The 23,481-nt window shown below is 36.5% G+C and overlaps 2 protein-coding genes across 16 annotated transcripts in view; both read right to left on the bottom strand.

Annotated features, from left to right (window-relative positions):
• Nucleotides 1-23,481, bottom strand: part of TAB2 (TGF-beta activated kinase 1 (MAP3K7) binding protein 2) — a 93,308-nt gene that overhangs the window by 6,830 nt on the left and 62,997 nt on the right. For all 15 annotated transcript variants that reach the window (XM_016956449.4, XM_009452188.3, XM_054686402.1 and 12 more), the window contains 3 exons: nt 6,930-7,090; nt 6,632-6,725; nt 5,510-5,590 (listed from right to left, as the gene is read on the bottom strand). In XM_016956449.4, the coding sequence (XP_016811938.1) occupies nt 5,510-5,590; nt 6,632-6,725; nt 6,930-7,090 (336 nt within the window). The remainder of the gene's footprint in view (nt 1-5,509; nt 5,591-6,631; nt 6,726-6,929; nt 7,091-23,481) is intronic.
• SUMO4 (small ubiquitin like modifier 4) lies at nt 3,416-4,433 on the bottom strand. The gene has a single exon (XM_001173140.6). It carries the CDS (start codon nt 4,301-4,303, stop codon nt 4,016-4,018), a length of 288 nt encoding a protein of 95 aa, XP_001173140.1. The 5' UTR covers nt 4,304-4,433; the 3' UTR covers nt 3,416-4,015.

The following is a 23,481-nucleotide window of genomic DNA, read 5'->3' as shown; positions in this document are numbered from 1 at the left end:
TTTAATCCATTTTGAGTTTATTTTTGTATACAGTGTGAAGTAATGGTTCAATTTCATTCATCTGCATGTGAATATCCATTTACTGAAGAGACTACCCTTTCCCCATTGTGTTCTTGGCACGCTTGTCAAAGATAAGTTGACCACAGACGCATGGATTTATTTCTGGGCTCTCTATTCTGTTCCGTTGGTCAATATGTCTGTTTTTATGTCAGTACCATACTGTTTTACTATAACTTTGTAATATTTTTAAAAATCAGGGAATGTGATGTCTCCAGCTGTTTTGCTTACTCAAGATTGCTTTGGCTATTCAGGGTCTTTTCTGGTTCCATATAATTTTAGATTTTTTTCTGTTTCTGTAAAGGATGTCACTGGTATTTTGATAGGGATTACATTGAATCTGTAGACTAATTTGGGTAGTAAGGATGTTTTAATAATATTAATTCTTCCAATCCATAAACACAGGCTACGTTTCTATTTATCTGTGTCTTCTTTAATTTCCTTCATCAATGTTTTATAATTTTCAGCGTATTCCTAAGCACTCTTCTTCTTGCTATTGTGAATGAGAGTGTTTTCTTGATCTCCTTTTTTGATAGTTCCTTGTGTATAGAAACACAATTGACTTTTGTACATTGTTTTTGTGTCTTGCAATTTTACTAAATTCATTTATTACTTTTAACAGTTTTTGGTGGAGTCTTCAGGGTTTTCAACATATATGATCATGTCGCCTGCAAACAGATAATTTTACTTCCTCCTTTCTGATTTGGATACCTTTATTTTTCTTGTCTAATTGCTCTGGCTAGGTGATACTGTTTGGATGTTTGTCCTCTCCAAACCTTATATTGAAATGTAATCCCCAGTGTTAGAAGTGGGGCTTGGTGGGAGGTGTCTGCGTCCTGGGGATGGATCCTTCATGAATACCTTGGTGCAGGTTTCTCAATAATGAGTGAGATATTGCTCTGAGTTCATGCAAGATCTGGCTGTTTAAAAGGTGTGGCACCTCCCACCGTCTTGCTCACCATATGACATGCCTCTGCTTGCTTGCTTCACTTTATGCCATGAATAAAAGTTCCCTGAAGCCTCTCCAGAAACTGAGCAGATGTCAGTGACACGCTTCCTGTACAGAAAGCATGTGGATATCGGTGACATGCTTTCTGCAGAACTGTGAGCCAATTAAACCTTTTTTCTTTATAAATTACCAAGCCTCAGGTATTCCTTTACAGCAACACAAAAATGGATACTACATTAGAACTTCCTGTACTACGTTGAAAATAAGTGGCAAGAATGGCACCCTTGCTTGTGCCAGATCTTAGTGGGAAAGCTTTTGGTTTTCTCCATTGATTATATTACCTATGGGGTTTTTATATATGGCCTTTATTGTGTTAAGTTCCTTCTATATGTGTATGTGTGTGTGTGTGTGTGTGTATATATATATATATATATACATATATATATATTTTTTTTTTTTTTTGACAAGAGTTTCGCTCCCGTTGCCTAGGCTGGAGTGCAATGGCGTGATCTTGGCTTACCGCAACCTCTGCCTCCCGGATTCAAGCTATTCTCCTGCCTCAGCCTCCTGAGTACCTGGGATTACAGGCATGGGCCGCCAAGCCAGGCTAATTTTGTATTTTTAGTACAGACAGGGTTTCTCCATGTTGGTCAGGCTGGTCTCAAACTCCCGACCTTAGGTGACCCACCCGCCTTGGCCTCCCAAAGTGCTAGGATTACAGGTGTGAGCCAGTGTGCCCGGCCTGAGAGTTTTAATTATGAATAAATGCTGAACTTTTTCAAATGCTTTTTAGCATCTATTAAGATGACTACATGGTTATTCCTTTCATTTTACTTCAATGTGTGTGCTGTATCACATTAACTGATTTGTGTATGTTGAACCATCCTTAAGTCCCAGAGATAAACCCCACTTGGTCATGGCGTATGGTCCTTTTAATGTGCTCAGTTTGGTTTGCCAGTATTTTACTGAGGACTTTTTGCCTCTATGTTCATCAGTAATATTGGTCTGTAGTTTTCTTTAGTTGTAGTGTCTTTGTCTGGTTTTGGTACCAGGGTGAGGCTGGCCTCAGAATGAGTTTGGAAGTGTTCCCCCTTCTCATTTTTGGAAGAGCTTTAGATGGGTTGGTATTAATTCTTGTTTGAGTGTTTGACAGAATTCACTCATGAAGCCATCCAGTTCTGGACTTTTCTTTGTTGGGATTTTTTTTTTTTAAATTTCTAAATCCATGCTGGATATTTGTTGGGAGATTTTTGATTACTGATTCAATATCCTTATTTGTTATTGGCCTACTCAGTCTTTCTAATTCTTCTTGATTCAGCTTTAATAGGTGATATCAGGTTTTTTTGGATATTTTTTGGATAGGAATGTATCAATTTTTTTCTAGGTTATCTAGTCTGTTGGCATAAAATTGTTCCTAATATTCCCTTATGATCCTTGTATTTCTGAGGCATCTGTTGTCTTCATTTTCATTTCTGATTTTGTCTCCTTTTTTCCTCAATTTATCTAGCTAAGGGTTTGTCAATCTTGTTGATTTTTTAAACAACCTCTTAGTTTTACTATTTCTTTTTCTGTTGTTTTTAAATTCTCTATTTTTGCTCTAATTCTTATTATTTTCTTCATTATGCTAACATTAGGCTTAGCTTGTTGTTCTTCTACTGGTTCCCTGAGGTATAATTGAGATCTTTCTTTTTCTTTTTTAATGTACGTATTGTTTATCTCTAGAAACTTCTTAGTACTGCCTTTGCTTCATCCCATAGGTTCTAGTATGCTACGGTTTCCTTTTTGCCTGAAGATACTGTTAAGATTCCCTTTTGATTTCCTTCTTGACTCAATGATTATTCAAGAGTGTGTTTAAATTTCCACAAATTTTATGGTTTTCTTGCTGTTACTGATTTCTAGTTTTATTCCACTGTGGTTAGAAAAAATACATGGAATGATTTCTATCTTCTTAGGTTTGTTTAAACTCGTTTTGTGAACTAACATATGATCTATCCTACAGAAATGTTCCGTGTGTGCTTATTCAAATCAGCTGTTTCTTTATTCATTTTCTGCCTGGATATTCTATTATTGTAAGGGTACCTACAATTGCTGTCAATTTCTGTCTTCAGATCTGTCAATATTTGCTTTACATATTAATGTAGTCTGATGTGGGGTGTGCATATATTTATAATTTTTATATTTTTCTGTGGAATTGATCCTTTTACCATTATATAATAATCTTTGTCTCAACAGTTTTAGACTTAAAAATCTATTGTTTCTGATATAATTATAGCCACTTTTGATTTCTTTTAGCTACCATTTATATAAAATCTTTTTCCATCCCTTCACTTTCTGCCTATGTGTGTCTTTAAATATAAAATGAATCTCTTGTAGATAGTATATTATTGGATCCTGTTTTTATTTTTCTTATTTCATTTTAAACAAAAAGTTTATTTAAATAAGAAGCCTGACTTGAAGGGAAAACTTTCTAGGATTCTTTCTTTTTTTTTTAGAGTAATTTATCCCTACTTAAAGACAGATTGCCCTACATGTAACAGCTATGTACACAAAAGTTATAAAATTGTCCTTGGTTTTACAATGATAAATGAAAAACATGAAAATCCTCCAATTGAACAAGGTATGTGAGAATTTTTTTGTAGTTGTTGTTAAAACAGTGAGAGCAAAATAACTTACTAGAATATAAAGATAAGACCTGAATGAACATGCCACTAATGGATAAAGGGGGTATTTTCACAGAATCAGTATTTTTTCCCATCCTGTCTCCACTTGATGTCAATCAAAACACACCACTGGCTGTTTGGTTTGAAGAAAAAAGCAATACGCTTGTGTACACATACCAGTTACTTCATGTATAATAAAGGAATGTGGAAGGGGGAAACAAAAGAATAGAGAAAACTATACTGTAGTAGTCAGAATGTGGTGGAACCAAATTGCAGTTTTCTAATTGAGAATGTAGTAATCTTGGTCTTTAAAGAACAGCGTTCTGGAGTAAAGAAGCAGGTTCCCTTTTCAGTAGACACCTCCCGTAGGCTGTTGAAACACATCAATTGTATCTTCATCTTCCATTTCCAACTGTGCAGGTGTGTCTGTTCCACTGATTGGTTGCCCACCAAATCGGAATCTGATCTGCTTCACTGACAATCCCCGTGGTTCACAGTAGGCTTTCATTAGTTTACTAAGTGGTGTCTGCCTCTTAATCTTAAACTGCACCACAGAACCATCCTGTCCCGCCACCTTCAAATTAATATGATTCTTGTTCTCAGTCTTGACTTCTTCTGTGGGCTTTTCGTTGGCCATGGTGAGCACCAGAGTCTCCTCAGCTGCTGCTTCACAAAAGAGGTGGCGGGTCCGCACCTAACGAGTACACAAGCAGCAGGAGGAGCAGCAGGAGGTGACAGTGGTGGATGAGGGAGAGGGTGCGTGCACATCATGGGCTCCCTCCCCTCCCGCTGTGTGCACCAGCACGAGCTGTTGGGGCCTCCCATTGGTTGCTGCCAGATCCTGTTTTTAAAATCCATTCATACAACTCCTTGTGAGTGGTGAGTTTAATCCATTTCCAGTTAAGGTAATTACTAAAAAGTGAGGACTTACTATTGGCAGTTTGTTGCTTCCTGTCTATTTGACAACTGTTTTGCTCCTCTTTTCCTCTTATTGTCTTCCTTTGTTATTCGACAACGTTTAATCGTGATTTACTTTGATTATATTTGGTTATACTCTTCTATTTTAAGTTGATAACAACTTAACTTCAATTGCATACAAAAATACTACTGCATCTTTACAACCTCCACCCTCCCACACTTTTGTGCTCTTGCAGTTTTCTTCTTTTAATATTATGTATCCATTAACACATTTTTACCTTTTAACTTTCTTATTAGAGTTGAAAGTAAATTATATACCACAGTTAAGTGTTAATCTATAAATATGTCTATATTTTTACCTTCAGCAGTGATATTTATGTACCTGTTTCCATTTCTACACACATTTTAATGCCTGGATCAAAACACACAGACATACTTTGACATGTCTTAGTTTGGTGTGCATATATTCTGAGAATATCAATGATATAAAATGATAGAAGGTAGAAAACTATTCATCTGGAATTTAGGGTATTTTGATTAAAGTTATATATAAATTAAACTAAATATTCATGGAGGGGGGAACTTCCCTAAGGTATCTTCCTTATCATTTGTCTAAAGTTTTAAATGATACAAATTTTTGTACTTAGTAATTGTTTTTTAACCAAGACTTGCTATTATTGGTTGGGAGTACATAGTGTTTCCTAAGCTTGTGCATATTGCTTTTAAAAAGCTAAGAATATTACATCTTTGCATCCTCCCAACCCCAAGCATGTAAATGAAAATAAGCAAACATCTTCTTAATGAATTCATTTAAGAATGCCAAAGTTTGAAGCAATTCTAGAGAGGAAGGTTGCTGAACAGGAAAAATTTTCTAAAATTTTGCTTTTCAAAAGTAACAGTTTTCATATTTAATGGATACACTAACCTTTGGGTTTTGGTGGCACAGGACCTACAAATCCAATATTGTCATAAAAGTTATGAATAGCGCTGGGGTTAAAATGTGGTCCTGAAATATATAAAAAGTAAATATATCAATGCTTATAGCTCAAAAACAACTTTACTTTTTAAAACAAGTATTTCTTTCTAAAAATAAACATGCTATAAGAAATGCTTTTCATTTATTTTGCCCCTCTAACCTCGAATTATATGTAAGATTTCAAAACATATTTCAAATATATTATCTTAGGTATAATGTAGTACTCATAAACATGGGTAAGTGGTAAACTGTGAAAGAAGTCAAATTAATGCTGGTAAGACATTAACAGAAGTAGAAGTAGATCCCTGTTCTATGTGGCAAGTTAAAATAACTTAAAATTTCACAATTTAAAATGTAATTTTAAACGATCAAACATGGACTTAAGTAACTAAACAGCTTTACCTCAAGTAAATATAAAAACCTTGCATTATGTAATAGAATGGTTAAAATTTTACACAAAAAGAGTAAGTTCAAGGATTGTAGTTTCTAGAACAGCACCAACTTTTTAGAGTTAAATTATGGTATTTTTCTATGAATGTTTAAAGATAAATAGCTTAATCAACATTTAAAAAGAATAAAAATAAAAATAATCATCTTCCAGTTGAACAGATTCTAGAACACAGTCCCAAGTGTGATTAAAGACTTCTCTTTTGGTTAGATTCCTTCCCCTTCCTGTCTTTTCCATTTTATATCTTTTTATTATTTATCCAACTTCAGAATTAGGTTTAAGTGATAACATTTCCTTTTAGTTCTCTATGGAACTGAATTAAATTGTAAACATTATTTACTATAAGAAATCATTGCTTGTCATTAATAGCTCAAGTATAATAAACTATCATTGTCTAAAGAATGTATAAACCTTATTTTTATTATCTTCTATATTTTATCAGTTAAGATAGTGCCATTGAGATGGGGGTGACTTTTTAAATATATTCTTAAAAGTCTGTCTGGCTCCAAAGCCACATGTTCTGAGACAGTAAGATTATGATTGATAAGTCTGTTTTTAGCCACAGGAAAACTGCTGGTGAATTAAATACGATGAATTTCAGCTACAAATACACTGAACTTTACCTCGGGCTTGAAAAAGATCAATTTCTTTGGTTAAGCAGTCAATGTCAATCTGGAGTTGTCTATTACAACTTCTCAGCTGCTGCATTTCTTCAAGCTGAAAAATAATTCTATGTAAGTAAGATTTGCACTGAATTCTTAGTCATTAGTTAATAAAGAATGGAGTTTGGCACAAGAAAGTAAGGACAGAAAAACAAGAGTTAAGAACATCTGAAGAAAACTAGATAGAGATATTACACTTATGTTAGATGGCCTACTCTCATGTTCAAGCAGAGATCACAACAGTTACATAAAGACTTACGGAAGGTATCTGGGATATAGAATTTGATCTTTTCAGGCGCCTTCGAGTTAGATTATTTTCCATTTCATTAACCTCAGATTTTAATTTATCCAGCTTTTTCTTTTGAATCTCAAGTTCTCTTTGAAGTCGTTCCATTCTGGCCTTCTGGTGTACCAAAAGAGCTGCAACACACATTAGTAAACATGAGGACCCACCCACTTTAATCAATTAACCTTTAAGCAGACTTGGAAAAGCAAAGAAGAATTTGTCAAAAATCCCAAAGCTACATTAAAACAAAATATTGTAAGTTTAGGCATTTAAAATTTCAATTTTTTTTTTTTTTGACACGGAGTTTTACTCTTGTTGCTCAGGCTGGAGTGCAATGGCGCGACCTCGGCTCATTGCAACCTCTGCCTCCCGGGTTCAAGTGATTCTCCTGCCTCAGCCTCCCAAGTAGCTGGGATTACGGGCAACTGCCACCACACCCCACTAATTTTGTATTTTTAGTAGAGACGAGGTTTCACCATGTTGGTCAGGCTGGTCTCAAACTCTGGACCCCAGGTGATCCACCTGCCTTGGCCTACCAAAGTGCTGGGATTAGAGGCTTGTGCCACTGTGCCTGGCCAAATTCCAAACATTTTAACTGAAAAATTGTTTTAGTCATTTAAACAAATGCCACTTTTTAAATGTTTTCTAGGATTTGGAGAAATTCATTTTATGAATGAAGACAGCATTTTTAGGCTACAGCTTCTCTAAAGGTTTTCGTCTTTTCAGTTAACCTACTTACTACTGTATCTAATTCACATCTACCCTCGGAAAGGACAAGCTCTCTTACTTCAGAGTTTGTCATGTTTGGTCTATGAATGAAGCATTCTAATATGAAAATGTTATAGATATTTTAGAAGGGAATGTAGAATCCATTTTGATGTATGCAACAAATAAAACAGGCAGATTGATTTCACTCCACATAAATGTTAACATTAAATTATCCCAATTGCCACTTATATTTTTGTATATTCAGATTATATTTTGTGAAAATATCTTCCAAGATCTTTAAAGAAACAAAATAAGCAATCAATCCTGCAGCATGAACTACTTGGGAAACCATAATCAACTACAAATACTGGTATATGTTTTTGTGATCTGTCCCTGGACATGAATCTCATCCTTTAGGATACTGGACTGGAAGTGAAGATACTTGAATCTACTTTTTATAAAGAAACAACATGGGATGATTCTATCTTGAGAAAAATAAAGCAGATTTGGAAAAGAACTTTAAACAACCTCTAGAAATAAAAGTCACTGAAATGAAAAAGCCAAACAGATTACAGTAGATTACATACAAAGACAGTTGGTGACCTGTCAGATAGATGTAAGAATGTTACCCAGAATGCACAGATAATGTGACAGAAAAAATGAAAGAAGACTTCTGAAAGGTCTCACATGCATCTAAGAAAAAAATTCCAGGCTGGGCACGGTGGCTCACACCTGTAACCCCAGCACTTTGGGGAGGCCGAGAAGGGTGGATCATCTGAGGTCAGGAGTTCGAGACCAGACTGGCCAACATGGTGAAACCTGGTTTCTACTAAAAATACAAAAAGTTGCCAGGCGTGGTGGTGGATGCCTGTAATCCCAGCTACTTGGGAGGCTGAGGCAGGAGAATTGCTTGAACCCGGGAGGCAGAGGTTGCAGTAAGCCGAGATCACACCACTGCACTCCAGTCTGTATGACAGAGTGAGACTCCAACTCGGGGGCGGGTAGGGGGAGACAGAGAGAGAAAAGAATTCCAGAAGGAGACAACAGAGAGAACAGACAAGAGGCAAGATGTGAAGAGATATTGGCTGAAAATGTTTCAAAATTGAAGGGAAAAAAGGAAGTAACAAATTTTAGAAGATAAAATAATTTGTTCACCTAATTAAATTATACAAGAATACAAATGAATAAAGGTATTTCCAACAAAGTCTGGGGAAATTCAACAATCACAGATAGCTGCTGAAATAACTACTCAGTATATGTTCTGATAAGAAGGAAATTAAACACAAAAGAATGGAATAAGATGAGTAAATCTAAAAAAAAAAAGCTCTGACAATAAAACAAAGGAAAAGACTATGGCAGGGCAGGGGAGCAGCAGACATTGTCTAAAACAAAGTGAAAATAAAATATTAGAAAAGAATAACAATAAATTGGAAGTGCAAAAATCAGAGGTGAAGTATTCTAAGGTCTTGAAGGTATTTAAGAAGAATACAGTTAAATGTTGCTAAGCCAAATATACATGTTCAGTATTTAGGGATCTGTGCTAAAGGAAGTTAAAACAGAATGTGCAGTTTCTAAATTAAAAGACAGAACCTAAGGAGAAATGAGGGAAATTTAATTAAACCTAGATAGCAGGAAAGGAGGGGATAAAGGAAAGAAACACAAAACAAAAACCAGACAGGGATAATTCCAAATATACTAGAAATCACAATGAATGCAACCTAATTAAACATATCTGTTGAGATGAGATCAGCAGACTGAATTGTAAAACCTCAGCTATATGCTGCTTATAAAAAACACTCAAAACATAATTAACTTATCTATTATTTAATAAGTTGAGGGTCTATGTGTCAGATGTTGTTGTAGGCATTTTGGAAGTCCATGAACAAAATAGGAAAAAATCCTTGCCCTTGCGGAGCTCACGTTACCACGGTAGCAGAGATTGGGGTCAGGGAGTAGGGCAAGAGAAAGACTCTAAACAAAGGGTAAACAGGTAGGCAAACTATGGCCCATGGGCCAAATCTAGCCCACTGCCTGTTTCGTCATTAAAGTTTTATTGGATACAGCCTTGCTCATTTGTTTACTTGTTGTCTATGGCTGTTTCCATTTTACAACAGCAGAATTAAATAGTTGTGACAGAGATTATGTGGCCTACAAAATCCTAAATGATTTACTATCTGGCCCTCTACCAGATGACGTAGAGCCTTGCTGACCATATTAAGGACTCTGAATAAAATGGGGATCTATCATAGCACAGACGGGTTCAAAATAAAAGGACTCAAAATAAATATCTTGCACTTCAGGCACTACTCTAAGAAGCATAAAGTAATAGCAGTCAGTTGCTGGAAGTATCTGAAGACTGTGGTGCACTGAAGGCAACAACAAAACCCAAACCCAGCTCCACTCCTGACTAAATTGATGCAATGCCTCATAATAATAACCTGAAAGAAAAAGAGATGCCCTCATTTCTGGGTGCAAATACCATTTCCTTTAGTTTCCTCTGTTCCTTTACACACAGTGTGTGGCATTCAATAAAAAATTATGAGACATACGAGCAGGAGAAAAATGTAATTCATCATCAAGAGATAAAGTGATCAACAGAACTATACTCAAAGATGATGCAGCTGGAATTACCTGACAGAAAACTTAAAGATTTAACTATGATTAATATGTTAAAGGATCTAGTTTAAAAGGTGGACAGCATGCAAAAAAAAGATTCACAATTTGAGGAGAGAGGTGGAAATCATGAAAGGGTCAAATGCTAGAAATAAAAAATATGGCTAGAAATAAAAAATTCTTATCAGAGATAAAGAATTCCTTGGACAGACTTAACACACTGGACACAGAAGAATCAGTGAACTTGACAACAGAAATTACCCAAACTGAACACACCAAGAAACAAGTGAAAAAAAAAAACAAAAAAAACTTAAGAGTTGCAGAACAGTATCAGTCTATGTGTAACTGGCAAAAGAGGAGAGAAAAAGGCAGGAGAAATATCTGAGGTGATAAAGACCAAAAATTTTCCAACATTAATGGAATACAACAAATCACAGATCTAAGAAGCCCATAGATCACCAAATAATGCTAAAACAAAACACCTAGACACATCACAGTCAAAGTGCTGAAAACCAAAGAAAGAAAATCTTGAGGGCAGCTAGAAAAATTTCATATAATTATTTCAGAAAAAAATCTGACTTTAGGGCAAAACATATGAGATAAAGATGTTCTTTACTTAATGATAAAAGGAAAAAATGCTAGTATACAACTCTGCATGGAAAATCATAAAAATAATCTAATTTATTTTCCAACAAATACATCATAAAGTATACATTCCAGGATAAGGTTGAGCATTCTGCCAGTCACAGCTCCACCAGCAATCCCCAATCCCATATTCCTAATGTTTCTATCAAAACAAGAAAGTAAATCATAGAGTTTGAGAGATACTCAGAAGGCCAATATTAGTAGGAGACAGACTTTAACAGCGGGCAGAAATCTGATTCAATGATGATTTAGGAGACTTGAAAGAGCCACAGTTGCTACACATATGGTTGTGAGGTGTTTTGAGGTTAAAGAGTAAATTCTTCAGAATATTTCTGAATAAGTATTGCATCCTTAGAAATTCACAAAGGGGTTTTGCAATGGCTGAAGATGTGGCTTACCTTTGAGAATAAAGGCAAAGTATCTCTTATGATTAGTCTGAAGCTCTAAAGTAAAATATTGCAAATCCATTTACAATTACTTACAACTTATTTATGAGGCATTTCTTTCCACTTTAAACAAAATTTTAGAGTTATAATGACTATATTACTTAGAAATGACATACCTAGTTGGTTGACTTGTCTAGGTATGGCTGTTATAAACAAACTAAAAATGCTATGAATATACTAGGAAAGTGGTTCTCTATTTCTTAGCAATTTTTTCTTCTAAGTGGCTGAATTTTTATGTGTTTAGTTCACTTTTCATTTGTGGTTTGAGATTTTTAGATAGGAATCTGAGAAAGATGAACTACAGGGAAAAAAAGGGGTCAAAGTGAATTTCTAAAAATCGCTGTAAAAATTCAGCTAAAGTCGAAACTCTTCTCTAGCTGTGAGTTTTGTCTGCAAGTTTAACCTTGAGTTTACAAAATAATACCCAATATTTGTCCATTATGAAACAATGTGATTAGACTCATTATGAAACAATGTTAGTAGATCATTAAACAGCAGAGACACTTTTGCTCTAATTAGCCTCCACTAAATGAAAAAATCTTCTGTCTCCTGAAACCCCATAAAAATGAGGTATGAATGAAAAAGGTACAATCCACCAACAATTAAGAAAAAGAAGGCAATTAACTCACAACAGAAGTCAAGTTTCTGGAAGGCTAGAAGCAGATGAAATGACAGCTGAATGAAGGAGTGGAGAAAGCTGAAGTCTCATGGACAAGGAGGGTGCTGTAGACAAAATGGCAACTCATCTGCCCTGCAGAAACCTTGACTTTGGAAAATGCAGGTAACAACAGAAGGCAGGAGTTAGGAAAGGGCCAGAACACAGAGGCTTAAGTAGCTATCTGTATATCGAACAGTCAACCTCTCTCCATCCTAAAGGGAAGGTAGCTGTAGGTTTAAGGATCACCTCATAGTTGAAGAAAATCTGATATGAAGGCAGGTGGATCATTTGAGGTCAGGAGTTCAAGACCAGCCTGGCCCACATGGTGAAACTCTATCTCTACTAAAAATACAAAAATCAGCCAGGTGGTAGTGGCGCGTGCCTGTAATCTCAGCTACTCAGAAGGCTGAGGCAGGAGAATTGTTTGAACCTGGGAGGTGGATGTAGCAGTGAGCTGATATCGTGTCACTGCACTCCAGTCTGGGCGACAAAGTGAGACCCTGTCCACCCCCGCCCCCCCGCCCCCTGCCAAAAAAAAAAGAAAATCTGATATGAATGTGAAAGGTCTGCATAAACAAAGAAAAAAACTAAATCCAGATTAAGTGAAGACAACATAGCAGAGAGACAAGAACTTAAATAATGATTAATATCATTAAGAGATTTAAGACACTATTGTACCTATAAAACAACAATCTTCCTCGAAAAGGAATCAGAGAACTAGCTCTCGGAAATTAAAAACATCACTGCCAAAATGAAAATTTCATATGTGAGTCGGAAAAAAATTTAAGGAAATCTCTTAAAATGTAGAATGGAAAGACAAGGAGGGGCCGGGTATGATGGCTCATGCCTGTAATCCCAGCACTTTCGGAGGCCTAGGAGGGAGAGTCATTTGAGCCCAGAGTTTCACCAGCCTGGGCAACAAACGGAGATGCTGTTTCTACAAAAAAATTAAAAAATTAGCCAGGCATGGTGGCGCGCGCCTGTAGTCTCAGCTACTCCAGACGCTGAGGTGGGAGGATCATTTGAGCCTGGGAGGTCGAGGCTACAGTCAGCTGAGATAGCACCACTGTACTCTACAGCCTGGGCAACCGTGACACCCTGCCCCTGCCCCTGTCCCTGACACCCCCAAGAAAGACAAAGACGTGAAATATACTGAAGATGTAACGAGAAATAGAAAGCTCGTTCAGGACATTAAATAGCTAAACAAGAGGAGGTCTAGAAGGAGACAATGGAGAAACCATAGTGGGGATCAGAAAAGAATTTCCCAGGGCTGAAGGGAGACACTAGCCTCTAAAATGGAGGAGTCCACTAAATGTGGGACAGGATGATTAAAAAAAACCCCTACACCATTGTAAAATTTCAGACTACTAAAGACAAAGAAAGATCTTAAAAATTTCCAGAAAGAAAAAAAAGCAGATTACATACAAAGGTACAAGAATCATATTGACATCAGATTTCCTCAGTGATAAGGAAATCACTACATTTTTCTGTGGAGAAATGATATTCAACCAAGAATTCTATGTCCAGCTAAAAATATGAGGGGATTTCCAGATATTTAAGGACTTAAGAGAATTTACCTCCCAAGTCTCATTAGGAAAATACTTAAAGACATGTTCTAGCAAATTGAAGGAATAAACCAAGAAGGAAGATAATATAAGATCCAAGAATGGCGACTGTAATTTATAACAGGGAAGAGAAGACTCCAGGAAAAATGAACAGATGGTATCTTGGAGATGCTGAAAGGATATGATAAAGACAGAGAACAACAACAACAAAAATTAAAAATTCCAAGGAAAACAGATAAATGACTGGGCTTTGCAGTGAACAGATGATGAAGGAATTACAGGTAAAGAAAAAAATATTCAGTATCTTTTAAATCCTCTTTCAAAGTTAAATTTTAATGGATAAAGGTAATTTAAGCATGCAACTCTCTCGTAGTTGTTGTTAAAAATAAGTGAGTACTAAGTGAATTCAAGCACCAGGGCTCTTAAACCACTGCTATAAGCATTCTAAATGGTTTATACAGAAAGCTCAGTACTTACCCAACTTTTGTCAGCTCACGAACAATGGAGAAAATTTCTTCGTTACTCAATTTTATTTGAAATTTAAAAAACACTCTTGAAGTTCCAGATGGTGTTAGTTTTATTAATTTTAGTTATTTTTTTACTGTAAATAATGTCAAATTTCTCCAGAAGTTTAAAAACAAAAACACGAGAATTTGCTTACTGAAAAAAGACATATGTCATTGGAAAATATACTAGGGACTTGTAGATACAAAGATTTTAGGCTTCTTTAAATGAAAAAGGAAAAATTTTGCTACTGAAAAACCTAATAGGTACTTACTTCTGGTATCTTTTTGTTTTTTGTCTGTAATGACAATTTTACATGTCTAAATCAGGAACAAGCCTAAGTCATACTTAAGTCATTGTACCTAGGAAAGTACAATGTCAGCTTCTAAAATAAATCAAGATTTTTCTAGGCTGTAACTTTGTTGACAACAGGAATCACATCTGTTTTATATATCACTGTATTACCATAGTCACTTATTTGGTGACTGAGTCATAAAAGATTCAAAGATGGCAATTATAACTTTAAAGCAAACTTTTAAACTATTTTGTCATTTTTAAAGGCAATTTGAAATCAGATCTTGTAACAGTGCTGCAATTGGGCCCATAATTTGGGCAATAGATGTAAAACAAAAGTATGAGGAATGATGCTTAATCTCTGTAATTATTTTTAAGAACTTACTAAGAGATGAATTTTAGTCATTTTAGCATAACTGGTGAGACCTCTTGCTAGATAATAATTTGCTGGCCTTTATTTTACATAATTAAGATTCTGCATGTAATCTTACAGCATTAAGATACAATCTAAAACTTTTATTTTAGACAGAATGAAAACAGGCCTTGAGGCACCAAAAGAGCCTCAAAACAATATAACTGGATGAATCATTATGCGACGTGGGAGTGATTATGGCTTAGAAAGGTTTATACCTTTTTTTTTTTTTTTTTTGACACAGAGTTTTACTCTTGTTGCCCAGGCTGGAGTGCAATGGCGTGATCTTGGCTCACCACAACCTCCACCTCCCAGGTTCAAGTGATTCTCCTGCCTCAGCCTCCCCAGTAGCTGGGATTACAGGTATGTGCCACCACACCCAGCTAATTTTGTATTTTTAGTAAAGACGGGGTTTCTCCATGTTGGTCAGGCTGGTCTCGAACTCCCAACCTCAGGTGATCTACCCGCCTCGGGCTCCCAAAGTGCTGGGATTACAGGCATGAGCCACCATGCCTGGCCAGGTTTACACTTTAAAAGAGGATATGTTCAAGTTTTGAAGGGATGCCATGAGACCAGTTCAATATGGTTTCAAGGTAATACTAAAGAGAAAATAACCGTAAGATTTCTGGGGCTGGGTGCAGTGGCTCACAGCTGTAATCCCAGCACTTTGGGAGGCCGACGCGGGTGGATTATGAGGTCAAGAGATTGAGACCATCCTGGCCAACGTGATGAAACCCCATCTCTACTAAAAATACAAAAATTAGCCGGGCGTGGTGGTGCATGCCTGTAGTCCCAGCTACTGGGGAGGCTGAGGCAGGGGAATTGCTTGAACCCGGGAGGCAGAGGTTGCAGTGAGCCGAGACTGCACCACTGCACTCCAGCCTGGGTGACAGAGCAAGACTCGATCTCAAAAAAAAAAAAAAAAAAAAAGATTTCTGTTATTCTTTTTTCAAAATCTTGGAATATGGAAAGGCTTTCTAAATAAGACACAAAACCCAGAAGCCATAAGAGGAAATTCTGAGAAGTCTGAATATGTAAAAGTAAAAAATTTATAAGGCAGAAAAATTTTATTGACTAACTAAAAGGTAGTAACAAAGTAGAAAGAATAGACTAGGCATTTTACAGAAATAGGAAAGTTCATAAGATGAGAAATACAAATGGCTGGAAAAAGAACACATGAAAAGATGTTCAACCTCAATCGTATTTAAATATGCAAATTAAGCTCCCAAGAAAAAGATGAAAATTTAAATAACCTAAAGCAACAATATATTTTTACCTATTAAACTGACTAGATAATACTTTTTTCAACCACCTACAAAATATGATGAGTGGGGAAAGGAAGGAGGAAAGAATATTCTTATAAATGTTACCAAAAATGTTACCCGTTTGTAAGTATGGGAGCATAAACTGGTAAAATCTCTTTAGAGAGAGCCTCAAAATTGAAATTGGCAACATTTATTGGCAGTCATTAGTGTCCTTCCCCACATTCTTCTGGCGCTCTGTCTCCCAGGTATGTGGTAGAACTGTGCCTCCCTGTTCCTGCTGAATTAGGTGTGGCTGTGTGCTTTGTTTTAGCTACAGAGTAACATGCGTTGAGGCAGAGGCTTAAGGAGCCACTGCTCACCCACTATGTTTCCTTGGTCATGGAAGCACAGAGATGGAGCTTCCCTTAACCTGGGTCCCTTGGTGAGGGTGATGGAGAACAGAGGCCACCAGCTAATCTATATGGGACAGGAAATGTGAGCTAGAAATAAATCTTAGTTGTTTTTAAGACATGGTTTGTTACTGCAACATAACCAAGCCTAAATGATACATCTATCAAAATTAAAAACACATATATCCTTGGACACAGCAGTTTCACTCCTAGTAATCTCACAGTCTGCCAAGATACTTGGACATGGGTACAACTATGTGTACACAAGGATTTTTATTGCAGCACTGTTCATAAAAACAAGATTGGCAACTACTTAAGGTCTATCAAGAATGGACTGGTTAGATATTATGGTACACAATACTATGCAGCCATTTCTTAAAAAGCAGATCCTGCTGACATGGAATTCTCTCAAAGAGATAAAGACAAAAAAAAAGAGACATAATCCTAGAAGAATACAAAATGAACTGTTTGAGAAACTAGTTATCTCTAGTGAGGGGAATTTTTCATTATATACCCTTTAGTTCTGTTTTCAGTTTTTTAAAAAAGCAAGTATGTAGGAAAATATTTTAATGCAATTCCTATCAGAATTCCAGTTGACTTCTATGTATAAATTGACAAACTGATTCTAAAATTTACTTAGAATTTCAAGAGACTCTAAATAGCCAAGCCTATCCTGAAAAAGAACCAAGCAGGAGAACTCACATGTCCCAATTTAATAATACAATAATTACAGTAATTAAGACCATATGGTATTGGCATAAAGAACATATAGAACAATGGAAAAGAATTGAGAGTCCAGAAATGAACCCACGTGTTTATGGTCAACTGGTTTTTTACAGGGGTGCCAAAATCACTCAATGAGGAGAAAAAGTCCTTTCAACAAATGGTGCTGGGATACTTGGATAGCCACATGCAAAAGAGTGAAGTTGGATTCTTACTTCATGCCATGATATAGAAATTGCATCAGAATGGATGAAAGATCAAAGACTAGAATATAAGAACTAACATTATATAACTCTTAGGAGGAAAAAATAGGGGTAAATCTTTATGACCTCACCTTAGAGTTAGAAACTGTTTCTTAGGACACCAAACGCAAGAGCAATAAAAGAAAAAATACATAGAGTTTGGACTTCAGCCAAATAAAAAACTTGTGCTTAAAAGACACCATCAAGAAAGTGAAAAGACAATATACAGAATGGGAGAAAATTGCAAATCATGGAAGGGACTTATTTCTAGAATATACAGAGAACTCATACAACTTAACAATAAAGATGAATAACCTAATTTAAAAGTAGGCAAAGGATATGAATAGGCATTTCTCCAAAGAAAATATGCAAATGGCCAGTAAGCACATGAAATGATGCTTGACATCATTAGCCAATAGGGAAATGCAAATCAAAATCACAATTAAATACTTTGCAGCCACTAGGATGGCAAGTAACACAAAGTCAGATAAAAGCGTTGTTGAAAATGGGGAGAAATGAAAACCCTCACACACAGCTAGTGAGAATACAAATCACTTTGGAAAACAGTATGGCAACAATTCCACTGCTGAAAAGGTGGAAAACAACAAAATGTCTATTAACTGATGAATGAATAAATGAAATGCAGTGTATTTATATAATGGCGTATTTGGCCATAAAAAGGAAAGAACATGTCGCTGCTACATCATAGATGAGTCATGAAAGATCAGATTCCATTTTATATCAGGTGTCCAGAATATGTAAATTTATCGAGAAAGAAAGTAGATTAGTGGTTGCCTAGTGCTGAGGGTGGGGGGTAATGGGATAGGGAGGTGATAGCTTACAGGATATGAGGTTTCCTATAGAGGAGATGAAAGTGTTCTACTGGCTGGGTGATGGTTGCACATATCAGTGAATAAACTAAAAACTGATGTATACTATAAGTCAACTGCACTGTATATTAACTATATCTCAATAAAGCTGTTAAAATAATGACTAAACATTAAAAAATTTTAAAGAATAATAGATTTACATAACTTAATATATTTAAGAAAGTGTACTGTTCTCATTTAGTGAATGTCAGACATATTGTAGAGTATGTGCATATTATATAATCCCACGTGTTCACAGACCCATGTGTATAGTGTGTTCCTGCTTTAAGAACAGTGTGTGTATACACATATATACACACATGTATGTGTATGTGAATATAAAGGGAATGAATATAATGGGAAGGGGAGTATAATGGGAAGGGGATTGAGTGAATATAATGGGAAGGGGATAAGTAACTGCTAATAGAGAATACCTCTCACAGTTAAATAAGGGAAAAGCTGGAGGAAGTGACAAGTCAAAGGCTGAAAGGAAACACATTTTTATTGCATTTCTGTTTTTTAAAATTTCTTTTACTGAGTGTGTTATTTTCATAATACTTTTTAAAGGTATTAATTTAATGTAAGAAATAACCAGCTAGTAGGTAGAGCTCTCCAAAACCAGAATATGCTACCTTAGGAGGCAGTTTGTGTCTCATAAGAATTTAAAGTACAGAATGGATTTACACTTGATAGGCTGGATGGGTATGTGGACTGGATAACCTTTGGAGTAGAATTCTTCATGCCCTTTAAAGTCTCTTCCAATTCTGACATTTACCCCAAATTAAAAAGGTATTTAGTCTTAAGACTGGGAGGAACCTACAAGTAGTAGGGCTGATTTGAAAAAAATATTCTGTAAGTGGTCCAATGTCAACTAATCTTAATTGCTGAGTTTATTATTGTTATTTTAGAGACAAAGTCTTGCTACATTGCCCTGGCTGGTCTTGAACTCCTGCACTCAAGCAGTCTTCCTGCCTCAGACTCCCGAGTAGCTCGAACTACAGGCATGTGCTACTGCAGTAGGCTTTTATTTAATAATGTGATTTCAATGTCAACAAAGAACAACAAAAAGGTATTTCCAATCAAAAGATACATAAAGTTAAACAAAGTACAAGTTTTAGAATCTGAACTAAATAAAATTATATTTCCTTTTGAAGAGTATCTTGCTCATTGAATTTGTGCCACAATAAACATTCTTTATTAAATCTCATTAAAAAGAAACGTGTTGTGATTTGGATAGATGTACTAGTGAAAAATGGTAAGGAACGAGAAACACAAAGTCCAAGAAGCTAATTTTCAACTCATAATTTTTCTTACTTGTATTTCTATTTTAGGTTCAAAGTCAAGGCTACTGCTTAACACTATGGTAGGACTTTAAACATAACTGAGGAAAAACCATATTAAAATATCATTAAAAATATTTATGATTTTATATATGTAATTTTTTTTCTTTAAATAATAAAAAGTTTACCAGCTAAGTCAATACCACAGATGGAGTTCTGTGGAAATTGTATTTGGCAGCAATGTTAGTTTATTTTAAGAGTTTCTGGCTTCTGTAACAAAATAAGAAAGTAGGCCTTTTTCTCTCCACCATGAAAATTTGTTGGAATGCTTTGTCCTCCATACCTATAAAAGCTGCCAGTGTTACAACAGGTATACCACTATGAAGACACTAGAGTGTCTCAGAATATGCTGAATGATAGTTTTCAACATTTTTTGGAAGCTAGAGTTGGGTGGTATGACTTAAGGGGAAAAAAATGTAGCTATATCTGACCACTGACTACCAGCAAGAAAATTTCACTTCTGTATTTGTTCTTAATGGGTAAAATAAGAATTTTCTTCATATCTATAAACTTTAAACTGAAAATTTCTCTCCAACCTTAATTTGTTCTTTCCACTTTTGTCTCTGATTCCTGTAGTACCTTAAGGAATCAAGTTTAATTTATTTCCTTTAGGAAGGATGGTGGTGCTGACAGACTTAGTGCTGAGATGAGTGGGGTCTTGATGTTTCATTAATTTACTTCTTTTGCTTCTGATCACTCTATAGTAGAGGGTGTATTAAACAATATACCTTTCATAAACAAATTTTCACTTTTGACAGTTTTTATCACAGTATTTTAGATTTCAAATGGTAGATTAAAAGAAAAAAGAAAAAAATGCATTTTGGTTACCAAATTTATATATGTATGTATGTTCCCTTCTCAATTTGGAAAAAATATTTTCCTATGATTCTAGTGCCTGGCTCCACTTATTTTTCTACTCTAAAACAGTATTTCCAGGAGCATTAGAAAAATCAATTTCACTGCAGAAGACAGAGATATTTCTTTTCTTTTTCTTACCCATACCACTCAGAGTTTAGAAAAGATCCTTGCTTAAAGATCAGGATTACTCAGGCCACCCCGTTTAGTAACTGCAGAGAGTGTCTGTGAACTACGTAGGGTAAAAGCAGAAAAGATGCATTTTCCAGCAAAGGCCTCCTTTGTCTCGAATTAAGTGAATGAAACACTAGATCAAGATTGTGTCACTGAGCTAGGCGCGGTGGCTCACGTCTGTAACCCCAGCACTTTGGGAGTCTGAGGCAGGCGGATCGCCTGAGGTCAGGAGTTCGAGACCAGCCTGGCCAACAAGGTGAAACCACGTCTCTGCTAAAAATACAAAAACTAGCTGGGTGTGGTGGCATGTGCCTGTAATCCCAGCTACCCAGGAGGCTGAGGCAGGAGAACTGCTTGAATCCGGGAGGTGAAGGTTGCAGTGAGCTGAGATCGTGCTACTGCACTGCAGCCTGGATGACAGTGAGACTCTATCTCAGAAAAAAAAGACCGTGTCACTGGGTGATAGGTCAATCTGGATCAATACCAGTTCCATAGTAAACAGAAACAAGGAGAAGAAAAGTTGGAGAACAGTACCAATCCCAAAACAGTGTGCACACACAGATAATGCAAAACTATGTAGTCAAACAAATGTTATAAAATTCTGTATGTAGGTAGGTATGTTTAAAGGAGGTGATTATCAAGGTTGTTAGAGCTGTCTGAAGGCTATTAAGCAATTTGAGGGGCAGATTCTGCAGAAACCTGCTTTCTTGGTAGGCTTTAATTTAAGCTCTCAAACCACAGACTTCTCTCATCAGAAATTTTTTTTATTTTTACTTTCAGGTGTCCTCCGAAAGTGCTCTCTACTTCTATCCAGGGTGTTACTTTATTGTTTAGAGTTCTTTCTTTCCTTTTTTTTTCTTCTTTTTTTTTTTGAGACGGAATCTCACTCTGTTGCCAGGCTGAAGTGCAGTGGTACAAACTCGGCTCACTGCAACCACTGCCTCCCAGGTTCAAGCAATTCTCCTGCCTCAGCCTCCTGAGTAGCTAGGACTACAGGTGCACGCCACCACACCCAGCTAATTTTTGTATTTTTAGTAGATACCATGTTGTTTCACCATGTTGGCCAGCATGGTCTTGATCTTTTGACCTTGTGATCCACCCGCCTCAGTCTTCCAAAGTGCTGGGATTTCAGGCATGAGCCACCATGCCCAGCCTTAAGTTATTTCTACTTGTTGTTATCTATTTACTGTGTTATCTTTCCCTATGGTTGCCTTTTTTTTTTAATTAATGGTTTTTTAGCTACATCCCTCTCAAATTGAGGCACATGTGGCCCCCACAGTGTTGTACCATGGGCTATAAGTGAAGCTACAAGATACACTTAAAATATCTTTCCAAAGGGTTTATTATGAAAATCTGGAAAGGAAGACATTATACTGTAGTGGTTAACATTGTGGGCTTCGCTAACTTCCTAGTTAGAATTTTTTTTTTTTCCTTTAGACAAAGTCTTGCTGTCACCCAGGCTGGAGTGCAATGGCATGATCTCGGCTCACTGCAACCTCTGCCTCCCGGGCTCAAGCGATTCTCCTGCCTCAGCCTCTCGAGCAGCTGGGATTACAGGCGTCTGCCACCACGCCCCGCTAATTTTTGTCTTTTTAGTAGAGATGGGGTTTCACCCTGTTGGCCAGGCTGGTCTTGAACTCCTGACCTTGTGATCCACCCACCTCAGCCTCCCAAAGTGCTGGGACTACAGGTGTGAGCCACCGTACCCAGCCTCTAGTTAGAATTTTGACTCTGCCACTTGTCCTTTGACAAGTTACTTAATCTATCTGTTCTTCAATGTTTTAGTCTAAAAAATAATACTAGTGCAAATAAAAGGGCCCTAAAGTTTGCCTTCTATGTTTAAGTAAGAGAGTAAGAAGGCCAGGAAGGCTGGAACACAGTGAGCAGGTGGTAAGCAAAAGGAAAAGAGCTGGGGGGAGAAGCTGCTCATCCTGTAGGGCTTCATAGCTTTTATTCTGAGTGCAATAGATAGTGATCATGTGCAGAGAAGTGATATGATCTGATGCATATTTTTAACAGTATCTCCCTGGATGCTGAGTTGAAAGAAGACTGCAAGGAGGCAAGGACGAGAATGGGTAGGTCACTGCAATAATCCATTTGAAAGGTGATGATTGCTGAGACCACAGTAGTGATGATGGGGGAAGTAAGAAGTCACAGGCCAGGTGTGGAGGTCACGCCTGTAATCCTAGCACTTTGGGAGACTGAGACAGGCAGATCTCTTGAGCCCAGGGGTTCAAGACCAGCCTGGGCAACATAGGGAGACCCTGTCTGCAAAAAAATACAAAAAGTTAGCTGGATGTGGTGGTGTGTACCTGTAGTCCAGCTACTAGGGAGGCTAAAGTGGGAGGATCACTTGAGCCCAGGAGGCTGAGGCTGAAGTGAGCTGTGAACATGCCACTGCACTCCAATTTGGACGAAAGAGCGAGACCCTGTCCCCCCCCAAAAAAAAAAAAAAAAAAAAAAAAAAAAAAGAATAGGAGGAGGGGAATTGAAGATAGCAAGTTTAAGAAACACTTTATTTTCACATTCTAGTTAAACATGAATATATTTTTAATATCACTAAATATGAATGCCTACTTTACTTGAAAATTTCCCTTATCAAATTATCTTCATAAAAAATTTGCTACTTAAGAATCAGCAACTATCCAACCATAGGAAACTTGATGTTTTGATGGAAGGACAGGAGGAGAAGGTGACTTTGGGAGAAGAGGAGAATTAAGTTGTAAGTGGAAAAAATAATAGCATATAACATTTATAAACTGCTGAAACTAAACAAAAATGGTTGTAGTTAATCACAGATATATGGAAAATAAAAGTTTTAAC

This window comes from Pan troglodytes, chromosome 5 (genome assembly GCF_028858775.2).
Source record: "Pan troglodytes isolate AG18354 chromosome 5, NHGRI_mPanTro3-v2.0_pri, whole genome shotgun sequence".
NCBI classification, from domain to species: domain Eukaryota; kingdom Metazoa; phylum Chordata; class Mammalia; order Primates; family Hominidae; genus Pan; species Pan troglodytes.
Note: the sequence above shows the minus strand (reverse complement) of the source record. Positions and strands in the feature narration are given on the sequence as shown.

Coding starts and splice junctions, on each gene's coding strand:
- SUMO4 (XM_001173140.6), bottom strand. CDS start 4,303: ATGGCCAACGAAAAGCCCACAGAAGAAGTCAAGACTGAGAACAAGAAT.